This window comes from Antechinus flavipes, chromosome 3 (assembly GCF_016432865.1).
Source record: "Antechinus flavipes isolate AdamAnt ecotype Samford, QLD, Australia chromosome 3, AdamAnt_v2, whole genome shotgun sequence".
In the NCBI taxonomy this organism is placed as follows: domain Eukaryota; kingdom Metazoa; phylum Chordata; class Mammalia; order Dasyuromorphia; family Dasyuridae; genus Antechinus; species Antechinus flavipes.
Window position 1 is genome coordinate 630,878,230 of NC_067400.1, and position 17,298 is coordinate 630,895,527.

The 17,298-nt window shown below is 42.4% G+C and overlaps 3 protein-coding genes across 6 annotated transcripts in view; all 3 read left to right on the top strand.

Moving 5' to 3' along the window:
• LOC127556769 (zinc finger protein 665-like) overlaps window positions 1-17,298 on the top strand; it is a 572,139-nt gene that overhangs the window by 363,134 nt on the left and 191,707 nt on the right. The window lies entirely within an intron of this gene.
• Window positions 1-17,298, top strand: part of LOC127556748 (zinc finger protein ZFP2-like) — a 605,234-nt gene that overhangs the window by 273,336 nt on the left and 314,600 nt on the right. The window lies entirely within an intron of this gene.
• On the top strand, window positions 9,361-16,592 carry LOC127557673 (zinc finger protein OZF-like). Its single transcript, XM_051990982.1, has 6 exons — window positions 9,361-9,393; window positions 12,336-12,462; window positions 14,204-14,337; window positions 14,875-15,412; window positions 15,665-16,297; window positions 16,576-16,592. Exons 1-6 carry the CDS (start codon window positions 9,361-9,363, stop codon window positions 16,590-16,592), a joined length of 1,482 nt encoding a protein of 493 aa, XP_051846942.1.

A 17,298-nucleotide genomic window follows, 5' to 3' on the forward strand; every position in this document is an offset into this window, starting at 1 on the left:
ATGTGGAAAGGCTTTCATAAGTAATTACAGGTTTGCAGAACATCAGAGAATTCACATTGGAGAGAAACCTTATGAATGCAATCATTGTGGAAAGGCTTTCAGACTTAAGTACCAGCTTATAGAACATTAGAGAATCCTCACTGAAGAGAAACCTTATATATGTCATCAATGTGGGAAAGCTTTTACATGAAGCGCAAATCTTTAACACATCAGAGAATCCACACAGGAGAGAAGACGTCATAAATTGAATCAATGTGGAAAGGCTTTCATAAAGAAAGTCAGTGAAACCACATAGGAGAAAAGCCTTAAAAGTGTAATCAATTTGAAAAGTGTTTCATTTTCAATGGAGATCTTAGCAAACATCAGAGAATCCCCATGGTAGATAATCATTTTAAATGTGATCAATGTGGAAAGGCTTTTACATACAGTGTCTGTCTTACTAGACGCCAGAGAACTCACATTGGAAAGAAAGCTTTTGAAAGTATTCAGTGTGGAAAGGCTTTTGCCCAGAAGTGAAATCTTGTTGAAGGTCAAAGAATCCACAATGGAGAGAAACACTTTGTAGTCAGTGAGGAAAGGATTTCACACTGAGGTCTTTTCCAACTGCACATCAGAGAATCCCCCTCCAAGAGAAATCTTATAAATGAAATTAATGTGGAAAGGCACTGAGCTACAAATCCAAGATTGGTAAACATCAGAGAATCCTCAGTAAAGAGAAGCAGTATGATAGTGTTCCCGTCTGGCTATATATGAGATAATCCACACCAGAGAGAAACCATATAAAAAATTCAACGAGGAAAGACTTTCGGCAAAGGCAGGGGCCCAAGACCAACCTGACTACCAAATACTTAACGGCAGCACAAAGAAAACTCTGTTCTATGGCATAGAACATGCAGGAGGCAGTGCCCCTGGGCATGTCTTTGCTTCCATTGTGAGCACCCCGGACATCAGGGTGTGACGGTGGGTGAGGGCTGGGAAGAAGGCTCTGTGGGAGATTAGGCTGAGAGCCAGGGAGGAGTTCTGACCCCGGAATAACTCACTGAACATGGAGTAGTTACCAACTGGAGGGGCGTGGAGAACTGGGGCCATGCTTTCTATATTGTATTTCATGAGACCACCAAAGAGCCCTCTGTGCTGCTCACAGAAGCCCCCTGACCCCAAAGCAAATCCATACTGGTGCTTTTAAGAGCTAAATCCGTTCCTTAGTGCTGAAGATCCGTGGGTAAGAGGCTGTATCAGGCTCCTCCTGTTTGGGGAAGCCAGGAGCTCCTGGGAGGAGCTGGGGAGATTTCTTTAAGCCCTTCAGCCCCCTGCCACATTCCCTGCCATGCCCCCTTTTCTGGTATAAAGCAAGACTGTCTCTCTTTCTGAAAGCCTCTCCACACTGATTACATTTAAAAGGCTTTTGTCCTGTGTGCATTCTCTGATGTACAGCAAGATTTTTTCCGGTTATGAAAGCCTTTCCACAATGAATAAAAATTCTCCTGTGTGCATTCTCTGATGTACAGCAAGATGGGATCTCTTTATAAAAGCCTTTCCACATTACATTTATAAAAATTTTCTGTTGATTGGATTCTCTGATGTTCAGCAAGACTGATACTTTGTGTAAAAAGCTTTCCACATTGATTACCATTAAAAGGTTTCTCTTCAGTGTGGATTCTCTGATGTAAAGCCTGGGTGAAAGTGTTTCCACATTGATTACCTTCATAAGGTTTTTCTCCAGTGTGGATTCTCTGATATTCTGCAAGCCTGTAATTATATATGAAAGCCTTTCCACATTGATTACATTTATAAGGTTGCTCTCCAATGTGAATTTTCTGATGTCTGCCAAGATCTCCCTTCCATGTGAAAGCCTTTCCACAATGATTACATTTATAAGGGTTTTCTCCTGTGTGGATTCTCTGATGTACAGCAAGAGCAGATCTCTTTATAAAAGTCTTTCCACATTGATTACACTTATAAGGTTTCTCTCCAGTGTAGACTCTGATGCTCACTAAGAGTGGAACTAGATGCAAAAGTCTTTCCACAGTAATTACTTTCTAAATGATTCTCACCAGTGTGGAATCCCTCATGTATAGGTAGAAAGAATCACTGTGTGAAGATCTTCCCACCTTCATTATATTTATAAAACTCTCCAGGATGAATCTTCTGAGATCTATCAAGGTCTGAATTCCAACTATGGGCCTTCCCACACTCACCAAATGAAGGTTTTTTTCATTCCAAGGTCAACTCTAGATTGGTAAGGAAGAGATGAATGATGGGATGACATTGCTTGACATTCATTATACTCATCAGGTTGCTTTCTTCTCCAAACTGCCTGCTGACCAAGGAGCTTAGCAGTCTGATTCAAGGCCTTTCCAGCTTGACTACTCACACAAAACATTTCCCCATTATCATTTTTCTGATATCTGTTAAGTTCTGAACTCTTCTTGAAGGCCATTTCCCATCAAATATCTGGATTCATTAGTATTTCAGGAGGTTTCTCCTGAGAATGAAAAAGCCCTACTTGTTCAGGAAAACATTTCTGATATTCACTATCCAGAAGATAGTTATTCCCTGAATTCATTTTCTTATAATGACTTAGGAAAGAAGATTGCCTGAATCTCTTTCTACTTTTCTCGAATTCACAGTCAGACTTCGAGTTATCTACTTTGATGTTAGAGGCATGGATTTCCCTCAATGTCAAGGCGCAGGGGCCATCCTTCATGAATGTTTGCAGGATACATTCTTCCACCAAAAGTCCCAACTTTCTAGTCAGCTCATTCCTTTCAAACTTGGGCTCCACATCTGAAGAAAATGAACAATTGAACAGAAAGGCACAAAAAAGATACACAGATAATTAAAAGCAAAAATAATGATGACTTAAGACTTAGGTAGCTCATGCTTTTCTCCTTACTAACCTCAATAGAACAAAACTTCATGGTTATAATCTTGGATGCACAGAAGTGAAATCTTGTTGAACATCACACTAAATATTAGTTTCTGTACATCATTGAGTCCCCCTGCTTCGGTCCATTGTCTGATAGGGAGGAAGGACGCACATGCTTGAGTTGGAGACCACTGGAAAAATTCCTCCGTGGATGCCCGCCTCCACTCAAGGTGCACACCCGTCTCCCCAAAAGACACCATTCCAGACGAGCCCCCAAAACTTTGGGGCAATTGCACCTACCCAAACTGACTACTCAGGAGTCACTCCAAATGATGTACAGAAAGAATTTATTAGAATCTCGAGAAGCGGACCGTCCTGGCCTGTGGGCCCGAAAGGACAGCAAACATACCCACAGGAGGAGAGTCATTCACTTGAAGACTCTTACAACTTTTACACATTTTAGACAAAGAACCCCCAAAATCCCACCCTTTACCGGCTGTGATTGGTTACATAAACCTTTATCTCCCTATTTGGTCAGTGAAATGCAGTGAAAAAGGTGATATACAGCTTTGGCCACTTAATTCCTTCTTTGGACAATGGAATGCAGTCCAGGTCTCATTTAAAATCATGTGACTGGGGCCCATAGGCTGATCTACTTTAGTTAACAGTGTCTGATCAATATGTGTTTAATCTGTAAGTTCTTCACCTTTCCACACATAAGCAATTGGAAAAATATCACGTGCTCGTGGATAGATCAAGAAAATATAATAAAGATAACAATACTCCAGTAACAAATCTATTTATTTAGACTCCCAATCAGACTCCCAAGAAAGTATTTTACTGAACTAGACAAAAGAAGAACAAAATTCATCTGCAAGAAGTGAAATGGACAAAGGACTGGCCTCCACTCCCCTCCCTCAGTCTTAGGTTAAAGGGCCTTGGGCTTGCAGAGAAATGTCTGCTCAGTTAGGTTAAAGGAGGTGTTTTGCACTTCAAAGTGCCTGCTCAACAATGAGGGGTATCTGTTCCATAACCCTGACCTATAAACTATGTTAACATCTGCCATTGTATCTTTTGTCCTGTAAAGCCAAGTCACTGTTTAGTGTCAAAATGTGCCAGCAAGAGTGAACAAGAATGCTTACTTCAGTTGGACATGGAACCATGCCAGAATCCTACTGGAGGTCCCTCTAGGCCATGCAGACCACTATCCAGGCAGGTAATAAATTTCTTTATAACTTATGCATTACTATGGCCACCTTGAATTTTATTGCCTGGGCTATTTCACTTGGAGGTGTCTCTTCCCCAAATCCCCCCCTCAGAGGTAAGCCTTTGGCTCAATCTGATGGCCAGTCCTTCTCCCTGGAGGGCGAAAGAGATTATGGATCCTAGGGGGTGGCCACAGAGAGACCTTCCTTGGCCTGTAATATTCAGTAATCTCTTTTCTGTGGACCAGGAGAGTGAGACCCAAATTTTGAATTCTGTCCAAAATTGGCATAAAGCATTGTAAAAGCCAGTTCTAGGGGCTTTTCTGAGGGGCCCCTGCAACTGTTTATTCTGCAGCCGCCTGCCTGGTCTGTGAGTACTCCTGTATGTATAACAAGAGGGCATAGCTGGACTCAGTGTTGATGGACTCCTGCTGACCCCCATGAGACGCCATTGTGAGGGTCCTGATCTGGTTCTGTTTGGGTGAGACTATTCTGTCTATTCTGTTGGTTGTGGTCTATGTTCTGTGTGTTTTGTGTGATTTGTCTGTTTTGTTGGTTGAAAAACTTTGTTAAGAATGTTCCAAAGGTGCTTAGTAAAAAATTGTGATTTCTAATTTTAATCTGTTGCACTAATTCATAAATAAATAAATAAATGAATGAATAAATAGATTGAAAGGGATTTGAAAGTTTGGAAAGTTTATATATATATATATACACACAGAGAGAGAGAGAGAGAGAGACAGAGAGAGAGAGACAGAGACAGAGAGACAGAGACAGAGAGAGAGACAGAGAGAGAGACAGAGAGAGAAGAGCAATTTTTAAACTAACTTGTAAGTGAATGGAACTGGCTAAGTCTTTGCTGGAAGGAATTTGATTAAGAAGTTTGGGATGGTTCTGAAACCATCACTCTGAAACCAGAAAAAATTGTGAGAAATGATCATGCTCTAGCCTTTGCATGCTAAATTTGTTTATTCTGAGTATGAGATCCTGGAATTTGTTTGAATATTGATAACTTTCTTACTAAAAACGAAGAAAGAAAAAAAAAAGAAAACAATAGAATTCCAATTAAGCCTGGGCTGGGTCATGGAAGCTCTGCCTGGAGATGCTAATTACTGTCTGACTACATTCAGGTTGAATAACAAAAAAGCATTTGTAAGAGCCCTGTATTCGTTTGGTTTGGAGTTTGTTACCTTCTGAAATATATTGAGTTATTTGTTAACATAAGTTATACTTTAAATCGAGCTCTGCTGGACATGTGTGGGTTTTGTGGCGTTTTGGGCTATCCACTATAGTGTGGATCTCACAGGTTTTTGAAGGAAAAAGGAAAGAGGAATGCAGGTGATTTGGGAAGGACTGATTTGGAGGGCAATTAGAGGTTTGCATGGTTTTAGGAAGGTGAAAGAAAGACTTTTGGGAGAAGGTGACTAGGTGGGGGAGGGAGCCACCCACCCCCACTGCCTTTTGCTACCTGGGCAAAGGAGTATCTGGGTAGGAAAGTTCTTTAAAGAGATTGTTCAAGTATGTAGCCGGGGGAAAGAGAAAGTTGGAAGTGGGTGATTTGGGAAGAAACCTGATGTTGGGAAACTGATGGGCTAACTCTTGAAAAGGATCCCCTTGTGAGAAATTGAGTGGGGAACCTGAGGGAAGTTTTTTTCCTAGGGGTCAGGAGTGGGGGACGGATAGCCTCGTGAAATCCTCTCCTCTCCTCACCCCCCCTGAGTATGTTCCTGCTATTTTTTTTTTCCCCTTATCTGATTATGGCCAGTGCAGCAAAGTATGATTTTTAGCACAGGCTTGCTTTTAGATTAATTGATTGAATATTTGTTTCTTTGACACATAAAGGTTTTCTTGGTTAAGGAAAATGGTCATAAATGTGATCCATACTTTGGTAGGAATATTTCTAAAAGTTTAATTGCTATGTTAAAAACCGTCTTGAATTCTTTTATGTGGAATTGGGTCTTTCTTATAAGTTTAAATTGATTGCATTGGGTCATCCTGAGGTTATTTAAAGGGCCTCTGAAAATGATAGTTTTTTCTTTGTCTTTTTGAAAATGTTTCTGTTATGGACAATATGCAATTTGGGATATTTTTCTATGTATTGAGCATTTTAAAAGCAAAATGGTTTGTATGTATAATGTTCACTCATGTAACCTCTACTTAGGTATGATAATTGTTCTAAGTTGTGGACTTACTGAGACAACATTTCTTTCTGTTATTATTATAAGGTTATGGTAAATCTTTGTTTAGGAGTTATCAGACATTTGATTAATGAAATCTGTTATTGGAGGTAAAATTTCTTGGGTTTATAGTTGATTAGTTAATGCTATTTGGGAGTTTTAAAGCTCCACCCTCTGACAGTTACTGGGATGATTGATTTAGCAGATTTAACTCTGTTAAAGCTATTTCATTCTGTATGTGCTGAAGGTTGGGTTTTAACTGCCTATGTTATGTTATAATTACGTTCTTGCATTTTTTTCCTTCTGTAACTGATCTCTGTGATCAGAGCAATGGTCAATAGAAGCTGTTAATGCAATTTAATTATGTCATGCTTTGCTATTTTCAGTCTGGTTATATGTAATCATTGTATCCTAAATGCTTGGGTAACGGAGTATTTCCCCAGATCATCTGTCTGTCACTGGATATTTGTGTTTTGTTTCTTTGAGGTTTCTACATGATAAGAGGACAATGAACAGGGGTCTGTGAGACCTCACTGCTGTTACAACTTGGGACTGCAGCCTTCTGCCTGGCCTGTAAAGCAAACTCATCTTTTCACATAGGAAACCATTTATTTTGGCCTCCTCATATTTTGCAGCAGTCTGGTGAACTGATGTAATCTTTCTTTGTTAGATTTGTGTTTTTTGTTCTAGATTTTAGTCAAATTACAGATATTGGCTTGCTTCTGGAACCTGGATCAGCTTTGATCAGCTTTGATTGTCAGCATGATGCACCCATTCTGCAAGGAATGAGAGCCTCCTATCACTTCACAGCCAGAAGCAGTTTTCTTAAATGAGAGTTTTGAAGTCTAGCTTTGGGGTACCTAAATGAAATTAGGGTTAAGGTCTAGTGGCAGGTTTGGGGTACAGATTCGGCGCAAGGGGGTCTAGTAGCGGCGCGAGTTCCCAATAAAAGCATTTATTGGCCCGGAGAGCTAGATTGATAAAAGAGGTTTATTATTGAGTAAGCAAAGTTAAAGTATAGGCAAAGGTAGAGATAAGGAGGGCACTGGACAGAGGGTCCAGTGGACAGAGGGTCCTCACATGGTAGCCATGTTTGGAATCTCTGCAAAGAGGGGTTCCCAGCGTGGCCTTTTTATAATAGGAGACTTAGCTGGAGGGGCTTTCGGGCATAGCCCCAAAGTTGGCTCAGATCCGGGTGGGGCTGGGACAGGTCAGATCTTCTATTGGAATTCAAAGGGACCAGGATTTGTGAGTTAAAGGGCAATTTACATTATTAACTAGGAGAGGCTGGGAATCTAGAAAGGAATCTTTCCCGCATCAAGAGGATGGACTGGACCCTGCATCGAGTGTACTTTGGACTGATATGAGGGACTTTGGGAATGATTGAGGACTGACTGTTAAACCTTGCCTGGATCATCTATTACTGTGTGTTTAAGGTTTGGGATGGGATTTGTTAAAACTGTGTAATTATTGCTGTTATGTTTGAGGGATTTTTAGGAAATGCTACTGTACTAGTCTGTTGTGTATGGGGAATTTGATTCACTCTTGGGATTTATATGGGGAATGGTCATTTGGTAATTCCTTTCCTTGAGAGGAAAAACCAGAGGGAGGAAGAGACAGAACATTGGGGAAACTGGTGTGTTTTTTTCAAAATACCTGAAAGAATGGGAACCACTAGCTCCTATTCACTTTGCCTTAGGCACTTCTCCCCCACCCCCATCTCACTAGTTCAGATAGAATTTGGATGCTTTAGTTTTGGAATCCCATAGCCTGTTAAAATTGCCCGGGCAGACTCAGTTTTGGGGCTATTTTGGTTAGAAAAGCTTTAGAAACCAGACACCTGTCCTGGGACTGGCAATCTCTCTCATCTGTTTTTCTTCAGTCCTGTAACCACAGTTCATTAATTAGTACTTCAGCATTTCAAAGGACCTTGTTTGGGATCTGCGGGCCTTGATGCTCTAACTATGCAAAATCTGCTCTGCAATCTGATCTTTTCTGCAGCTCTGTCTGTTTCAATGGGCCGGGGGCAGGTGAAGCTACTCCAAGCCTCGCCCTTCTCCCCTGGAGAGATCTGCCCCTCTGTGTGGGTTTGAGCCCTTGGCCATGTTTCTCTGTTATCAGAGACTGAGTTAAGCGCACAAATGACCACAGACCTAACTCACAGTGAACTGTCCATCTCACACCGGATCCTCTGGCTGAGATGGTGCCCCAGAACTATAGACCTGACATGCTTGCAGCAGGGAGCCTTTGTACTGCTGTTAACTCTGGGGTTATCAGGGAGAGACTTGTCCTTGCATTTTTCTAGTTTTATTTAATGTACCACAGTTCTCTTTAATTGTCCTGACTCAGTTTCCCTAATTGGTTCTGCCTCGGTTTCCCTAAATCGTTCTGTCTCAAGTTTCCTTAACTGTTCTGCCTGATCCCCTTAGTTGCAAACCCTGCTTCTGGTTCCTTAAGGACTGAGGGCCATTTGCTCTAAGGTTATAAAAAGTTAATGTGGGACTCACGATAAGAGGGAGTCCAGACTTGCTGGCTCCTATCAGTGTCCGGTGTCTCCCATCGACGCTGTCAGAACCAGATCCATAGTCTGTTCCCGCGCTCTGTGTTCTGCCCCTGCCCCTGCCTTGCTTTACCCCTGTGGTTGTGCCGTGTGTGTGTGTGTGTGTGTGTGTGTGTGTGTGTGTGTGTGTATCCATGTCACTGAGAACTCACATTAACCACTGGATACTTTGAGAATAGAATCCTGTCCAGTCAATCAGACTCTCCCGTTGTTAGAATGTTGGGAGCTCTCTGGTCTCTGTCTTGCCTCAGTTTCTCCGGCCTTACATTAGAAGCCTTGTTAGCTCTCAGGTCTGTGCAGACATTAGGACCCTAGAGAGTCCAAAGCCTTGGGGGGAGGGCATGAGATCAAAGCTGAACCCTCCCTGCTCCCTCCCAGGGTGGAATCTCTCCCCTGAGGGTGGGGCAGGGCCACTGATTGTCCCTGCTCAGAAAACTCTCTTTCTATGCAGATCCTGGGAAGGGAAGCCTTAGACTCCTTCCTCCCTCTCTGAGATCCCTCTCCCTCCCCAGCCCAGCTGGCAGAGCACCCAATCCCTGAACCAGAGACATGGCCGCTGGCAGCTGGAGCCCCTCGGCCCAGGTGAGTGCAGTCCCTGCCCAGAGGTGAGCAGCGTCAGCCCAGGGTGAGCCCAAGGGAGCCCAGGGAGCTTCCTCTTGTCAGAGAGAGGGGGCCCCGGCAGGGCTGGCAGCAGGGCAGGAATCACCCCCCTGGCGCTTCCTCTTTCCTGCCCCCTCAGGCGGCTCCCAGGGCTCTGAGTCCTTCTCCTTTGCCAGGTCTCGGGTCCCATCAATGAGCCCTGAGAATGTGGCTCATTGTTACAAGCTAAGGGTCCCTGCCCTCCCTGAGCTCTCAGTTCAGTTTGGAAACAACAACTCATCAAGGGGGTCCACACAAACCCCGTACGGTGCAGACTTCTCAGAAGGAAGTTTGGGGACCTGGAAAGGCCCTTTTTTCAGAAGGTGAAATTTTCACTGAGACGGGAAGGAGGCCGGGAGGCCCAGGGGGGAGGGAGGACATTCCCAGCAGGAGAGAAGGCCCTGGGAGCCGGTTGTGGGATAGAGGGTCTTGTCAAGGCTCAGCCAGAGCCCGGGGTCCAGGAGGAGGAGGGGAAGAAGGTGGGAGAAGCCCGGCCCGGCTTTGGGGGCTGGTTCTGTGGCATCTGCCATGGGCCGGGAGCCCTGGAAATAGGATCTCCTTTAACCTCATTGTGAGAATTGTCGGGGTTCTTGCTGGGGACGCCCTGAGACAGGGAGAGGAGGATCCGGCCAGAGACTAAGCTGTCAGTTATGTGTCCACTCAGGAGGGTGACGTTTTCCAGGGGAGGGGGAGGGACGTGTGGCTCACACGGCCACGGGGGTCAGACACAGACTCTCCTCCTGAGCCTCAAAGCTTCTCCTTTGCCTCCGTTAGGTTTTGTCTTGTACGAAGACTCACAAAGAAGTTCTGGGTGACTTATGGTTAGGGCCCGAAAAAGGAAAAGGGACGTTATTCAGAAAAGAAAAAAATTGGGTCCGTGCATTTAGAATTCAAAAGATCTGTTGCAGAGGTTTTCCCCGTAGCTCCACACAACAGTTCAAGGACAATCGGAGCTGCTTGAGTCCTCCCAGAGGGACTCGGCATTTGCCAAGAGCTTTATGAAGGAGAATGATCGCCCAGGAAGTGAGTCCAGGAGTATTCTTAGAGGGATTGGCAGAAGGAACGTGAAGGAGGGGACTTGGCCTGTATTGTTCTTTAGTGCAGCCAGTGGAGAATCAAGTGGACTTACTTAAGCTTAAACATTACATTCAGAAAGCCCATTGCTAGGTGCAGCTGGATGGCGCGGGGAATAGAGCCCGAACCCTGAAGTCAGGAGGACCCGAGTTCAAATCTGGCTTCAGACATTTAACACTTCCTGTGCTAGTTATGACCCTGACTAACTAGTTAGTATGACCTTGAGCAAATCACTTAACCCCAATTGCCTCAGTGGGAAAAAAAAGCCCATTTCCTAGATGAAAGCCTCAGTGACCTATGTTGGGACATGAGTGCAAATGGTGTGATTGTGTTTCCCAGAGTTCAAGGAGGAAAGAGATTGGGAGGGAGAGATATTAAAAGAATGAAAGAAGCAAGATGTGTTGGGGCGGGGGGGTGAGGGGGGGAGGGAAAGAAGGGGGGATAGTGAGGTTTGGTGCCATTGACAAGTGTCCCCAGTCAGGAGATCAGGCCTCTGGGGCGGGCTGAGAGCTGAGGGAAGCCTGGAGGGGGCCCCCCAAACCACTTCTGGTTCTATGAGGGGGCATCAGGGATAGCACGGGTTGGCCCCTGACCTCTCTGATCTGGCTCCCACCTACCTGGGCAGGGCAAGCACATCCCTGCATTTCTAGGAGACAGTTATCTGAAGGAAAAGGGGGCGCTTCTTCCCCTCAGAGCTTCTGCCAGGAAGAGAAGTCCCAGGCAAAGGTTGCTCAGAAAAGTGAGATATGAGGAAAGAGCAGAGGCTCTTGTGACTTCTGTGAGCAAAGACCTTCCTGAGAGGGTCCAAGAGACCTGTTTTGCCTCAGTCCTGAGCCCCCAGGCTCCTCCTCTTTCTCCACTCATACTCATGGCCAAGGTCAGAGTTTGACAGTAGACTCTTTTCTACTAGTAGAAATGGCTCTTGGGGAAATTGAGATTCTGGAAGACGTGTCATCCCCCTCTTTCGATCTAGTTTTATGGAACGGAGTTTGTCCTAAACTAAATCATAAGGTTTCATTGAAAGTCCCATGTGTTCTCTAGGGATACTATGATGTTTGACTTTCTATGAGTACATCATCCCTTAATGGAAAATCCTTCTGCATATATACTTTGTTGTTATTTTTTCTAGGTCATTAAAATAGTTTTTTGGGAGTCTAATTGTAATAGCACTAAATAAATAGATTAGTTTAGGTAATATTGTCATCTTTATTATAGTTGCTCGCCTTATCCAAGAGCATTTAATATTTTTCCAATTGGTTAGATGAGACTTTATTTGTGTGGACAATGTTTTGTAGTTTTGCTCATAAAGTTTCTGATTTTCCCTTGGCAGATAGATCCCTAAGTATTTTATACTATCAGTAGTTCCTTTAAATGGAATTTCACTTTGTAACTCTGTCTGTTGGATTTTGTTAGTGATATATAAGAAGGCTGATGATGGAATTTCCTTAACATGTCACTTATGACACTTCTGATAGGGAGGAATTTCCCTTCTCCTTGTCTCTCTTATATACATTCTCACACCTCACTGATGTGTCCCTGACATTTCCCCTCCTTTCATCAGGACAAGCATTGTACAGTAAAAAACCTTTTTTGTATTCCAACATGAGTCTTACTTCAAACAGAAAACACATTTCTCAGTATCCCATTGGGCTCTGAATGCTTGGTTGCAAAGTGTTGGCTGTGACAGTCATAAAGGTCATGTGAATTTTGGTAGACAAATCTCAGCTCTGATTCAACTCTGGGTTGATGAAGGTTGGACCACATAGATTCTGGAGTCTCAGCTCAAAATCTTGTGCCTTTTGATGGTTTAGGAGTTGGTGACCATCAAGGATGTGATGGTGGACTTCACTGAGGAGGAGTGGGGGCTCTTGGATCCTTCTGAGAAGGAGCTGTACAAGGAGGTCACGCTGGAGAATGTTCAGAATCTGCTGTCCCTGGGTAAGGACCATTTCCTCTCTTTTCGTGGTTTTAGTTGTCAGGCCAAATACAGCATGAGCAGGAGAGAAAGGACGCATACTCTGGTGCATCTTAGTCTTAGATGTTAGTTCCTCTGGGTGGTACAACTCTCCATCCACTTTGTTCTTTCCTTGTAGCCTTTTTGAATTGAATCATTTACTTCCATTTCAACAGCTGGAGCCATAGATGATCAGGGTTCATTGACAGGAAAAATATGATTTCTGTTTGACTGATTCTTGATGTGTCATTGAGTCATTCACTTCCATTTGTTCAAATCTACTTTTTAGTAAATTTCTTTCTTCAGTTAGCTTTCTTTATCTCCTTTTGGGCAATTGGACTTTTAAAAAATGGCTTGTCGTGTTCGTTAGATTTCCCCCCCACTTTTTAGGCAGTAGTTCTCTTCCATTTCACTAATTCTGTTTTTCAGGGAGTTGTTTTCTTTTCCCATCTTGCCAAATCTGTTTTGATAGGAGTTGTTTTCTTCAGACAATTTCTGTTTCTTTGGTCATTCCTCAATTGATGAACATCTACTCATTTTCCTATTCTTTCCCACACAAAAAGAGGCTCTTATGGGTCCTTTTCCCTTGTTTTTGATTTCTTTGGTAATCAGACCCAGTGGGGTTACTGCTAAGTCACAGGATATGCAGAGTTTTATATCCCTTTGGACCTAATCCCAAATTGCTCTCCAAAATGATTGGATCTGGTCATAATTCCATCAACAGTGGATTTCCTTCCCACTTTCCCCTCATCCCTTCTCCCATTCTTCATTATCTTTTCCTGACTTCCTAGGTGATATGATAGGTGTGAGCTGGTAATACCCATAGTCTCCTTAGAGTGCTACAGAGGTGTTCAGCCCATCCTGTTGGTGTCATTGATCGATGTGACTCTATCAGCACTGAGTAGTTCAGCTTCACCTGATTAGGCCTTTGGCCCATAAATAGCTTTCAGACATTGTAAATGCAGTCCACACAAACCATACCATCTGAATTTCCCCACCATTTGCATCAGACCAGTTTGGATATTTCCAATGTTCTGTCCCAGATGAGTATCTGGAGTACTGTCTGACAAATCTCTGAGAATTGCCCAGTCCTTTTCAGCTGAAAGGTTACAAACCATGTTCTATCCAACTTAGAAACAAACTCTTCTCCCATGGAGAATCACTTTACTCTGTTAATCTTGAATCTGGCAGTTATCTTGCTCTGTGTCTGTCCCTTCTGTTAAAGGACCAGTACTCTGGTCTCCCAGGTCACTTTCACATCCTTTAGGTCTCTACTCCCTACAAAGTCTATTACATGCCACTTTTTGCTGCAAGACTATATCCGTGAAGTTTTACTCTTTTGAGGTTAGTAAGGAGATGGGCATGAGCCACCTAAGTCTTAAGTTACCATTGCTATTGCTTTTGATTATCTGTGTACATATTTTAGTATTTCTATGGTTGATGGTTTGTTTTCTTCAGATTTGCAGCCCAACTTTGAATGCAATGAGATGACTAGAAAACTGGGCCTTTTTGTGGAAGAATGTGAACTACAAAGATTCATGAAGGATGGTCCCTGTGCCTTGACTTTGAGGGAAATCAATGACTCTAACATTCAAGTAGATTACTCAAAGTCTGACTGTGAAGTGGATGAAATTAGAAAGAGATTCAAACAATCTTCTTTCCTAAATCACTATAACAAAATGAATTCAGGGAATAACTGTCTTCTGGAGAAATGTTTTCCTGAAGAGGTAGAGCTTTTGGATTCCCAGGAGAAGCCTGCTGAAATCCTAATGAATCCAGATAATCACTGGGATGTGGCCTTCAGCAAGAGTTCAGACCTCATGAGACATCAGAAAAATGATCATGGGAAAATGTTTTGTGTGAGTAGTCAAGGTGGAATGGCCTTAAGTCAGACCTCTAAGCTCATTACTCAGCAGGCAATTCAGATAGGGAAGCAACCTGATGAGTGTAATGAATGTGAAGCAATCTCAGCCCATCATTCATCTCTTCCTTCCCAATCTAGAGTTGACTCTGGAATGAAAAAACCTTTATCTGGTGAGTGTGGGAAGGCTCATAGTTGGAACTCAGACTTTGATAGATCTCAGAAGATTCATCCTGGAGAGTTTTATAAATATAATGAAGATGGGAACATCTTCACACGGAGATTCTTTCTAGTTATACCTGAGGGAATCCACACTGGTGAGAAACCTTTTGAATGTAATCACTGTGGAATGACTTTTGCATCTAGTTCCACTTTACGTAAGCATCAGAGAATCCACATTGGAGAGAAACCTTATAAATGTAATCAATGTGGAAAAGCTTTCATAGCTAGAGCTGGTCTTGCTTTACATCAGAGACTTCACACAGAAGAAAAATCTTATATATGTAATCAATGTGGAAAGGCTTTCACATGCAAGGGAGATTTTAGCAAACACCAGAAAATCCACACTGGAGAGAAGCCTTTCACATGTAATCAATGTGGAAAGACTTTCAGATACAATTACAGGCTTGTTGAACATCAGAGAAACCACACAGGTGAAAAGCCTTATAAATGTAATCAATGTGGAAAGGCTTTCATACATAATTACAGGCTTGTAGAACACCAGAGAAACCACACAGGAGAAAAGCCTTATAAATGTAATGAATGTGGAAAAGCATTTACAAACAGGTCCCTCCTTGTTATACATCAGAAAATCCACACTAGAGAGAAACCTTTTGAATGCAATCAATGTGGAAAGGCTTTCACATGCAAGAGAGATTTTAGCAAACATCAGAAAATCCACACTGGAGAGAAACCTTTTGAATGTAATCAATGTGGAAAGGCTTTTACACGCAATACAAATCTTAAAATACATCAGAGAATTCATACTGGAGAGAAGCCTTATAAATGTAATCAATGTGGAAAGACTTTCAGATACAATTACAGGCTTGTTGAACATGAGAGAAACCACACAGGTGAAAAGCCTTATAAATGTAAACAATGTGGAAAGGCTTTCAGAAGGAGTTCCAATCTTGCTGCACATCAGAGAATCCACACAGGAGAGAAGCCTTATCAATGTAATCAATGTGGAAAGGGTTTTATAAGGAGAGACAGTCTTGTTTTACATCAGAGAAACCACACAGGAGAAAAGCCTTTTAAATGTAGTCAATGTGGAAAGGCTTTCAGAAGGAGTTCCAAACTTGCTGTACATCAGAGAATCCACACAGGAGAAAAGCCTTATAAATGTAGTGAATGTGGAAAAGCATTTACAAACAGGTCCCTCCTTGTTATACATCAGAGAATTCATACTGGAGAGAAGCCTTATAAATGTAATCAATGTGGAAAGACTTTCAGATACAATTACAGGCTTGTTGAACATGAGAGAAACCACACAGGTGAAAAGCCTTATAAATGTAAACAATGTGGAAAGGCTTTCAGAAGGAGTTCCAATCTTGCTGCACATCAGAGAATCCACACAGGAGAGAAGCCTTATCAATGTAATCAATGTGGAAAGGGTTTTATAAGGAGAGACGGTCTTGTTTTACATCAGAGAAACCACACAGGAGAAAAGCCTTTTAAATGTAGTCAATGTGGAAAGGCTTTCAGAAGGAGTTCCAATCTTGCTGTACATCAGAGAATCCACACAGGAGAAAAGACTTATAAATGTAGTGAATGTGGAAAAGCATTTACAAACAGGTCCCTCCTTGTTATACATCAGAGAATTCATACTGGAGAGAAACCTTTTGAATGTAATCAATGTGGAAAGGCTTTCACATGCAAGGGAGATTTTAGCAAACATCAGAAAATCCACACTGGAGAGAAGACTTTCACATGTAATCAATGTGGAAAGACTTTCACACGTAATGACCACCTTGTTGCCCATCAGAGAATCCACACTGGAGAGAAACCTTTTAAATGTAATCAATGTGGAAAGGCTTTTACACGCAATACAAGTCTTAAAATACATCAGAGGCTTCATACTGGAGAGAAGCCATATAAATGTAATCAATGTGGAAAAGCTTTTACATACAAGAGACATGTTAGCAACCATCAGAAAATCCACACTGGAGAGAAACCTTATACATGTAATCAATGTGGAAAGACTTTCAGATACAATTACAGCCTTGTTGACCATCAGAGAAACCACACAGGTGAAAAGCCTTATAAATGTAAACAATGTGGAAAGGCTTTCAGAAGGAGTTCCAATCTTGCTGCACATCAGAGAATCCACACAGGAGAGAAGCCTTATCAATGTAATCAATGTGGAAAAGCATTAACAAACAGGTCCCTCCTTGTTATACATCAGAGAATCCACACTGGAGAGAAACCTTTTGAATGTAATCAATGTGGAAAGGCTTTCACATGCAAGGGAGATTTTAGCAAACATCAGAAAATCCACACTGGAGAGAAGCCTTTCACATGTAATCAATGTGGAAAGACTTTCACACGTAATGACCACCTTGTTGCCCATCAGAGAATCCACACTGGAGAGAAACCTTTTAAATGTAATCAATGTGGAAAGGCTTTTACACGCAATACAAGTCTTAAAATACATCAGAGGCTTCATACTGGAGAGAAGCCTTATAAATGTAATCAATGTGGAAAAGCTTTTACATACAAGAGACATGTTAGCAACCATCAGAAAACCCACACTGGAGAGAAACCTTTTAAATGTAATCATTGTGGAAAGGCTTTCACACAGAGTGCCAGTCTTGCTGCCCATCAGAGAATCCACACTGGAGAGTAACCTTTTAAATATAATCAATGTGGAAAGGCTTTTACACGCAATACAAATCTTAAAATACATCAGAGGCTTCATACTGGAGAGAAGCCTTATAAATGTAATCAATGTGGAAAAGCT

Excerpts from the sequence above, each read along its gene's own strand:
- LOC127557673 (XM_051990982.1), top strand. The coding sequence starts at position 9,361 with ATGGCCGCTGGCAGCTGGAGCCCCTCGGCCCAG. Across the intron at positions 14,338-14,874 it reads ATCATGGGAAAATGTTTTGT|GGAGATTTTAGCAAACACCA; the intron begins GTGAGTAGTCAA and ends TTCACATGCAAG. Across the intron at positions 15,413-15,664 it reads ACATGAGAGAAACCACACAG|GAGAAAAGCCTTATAAATGT; the intron begins GTGAAAAGCCTT and ends GAATCCACACAG.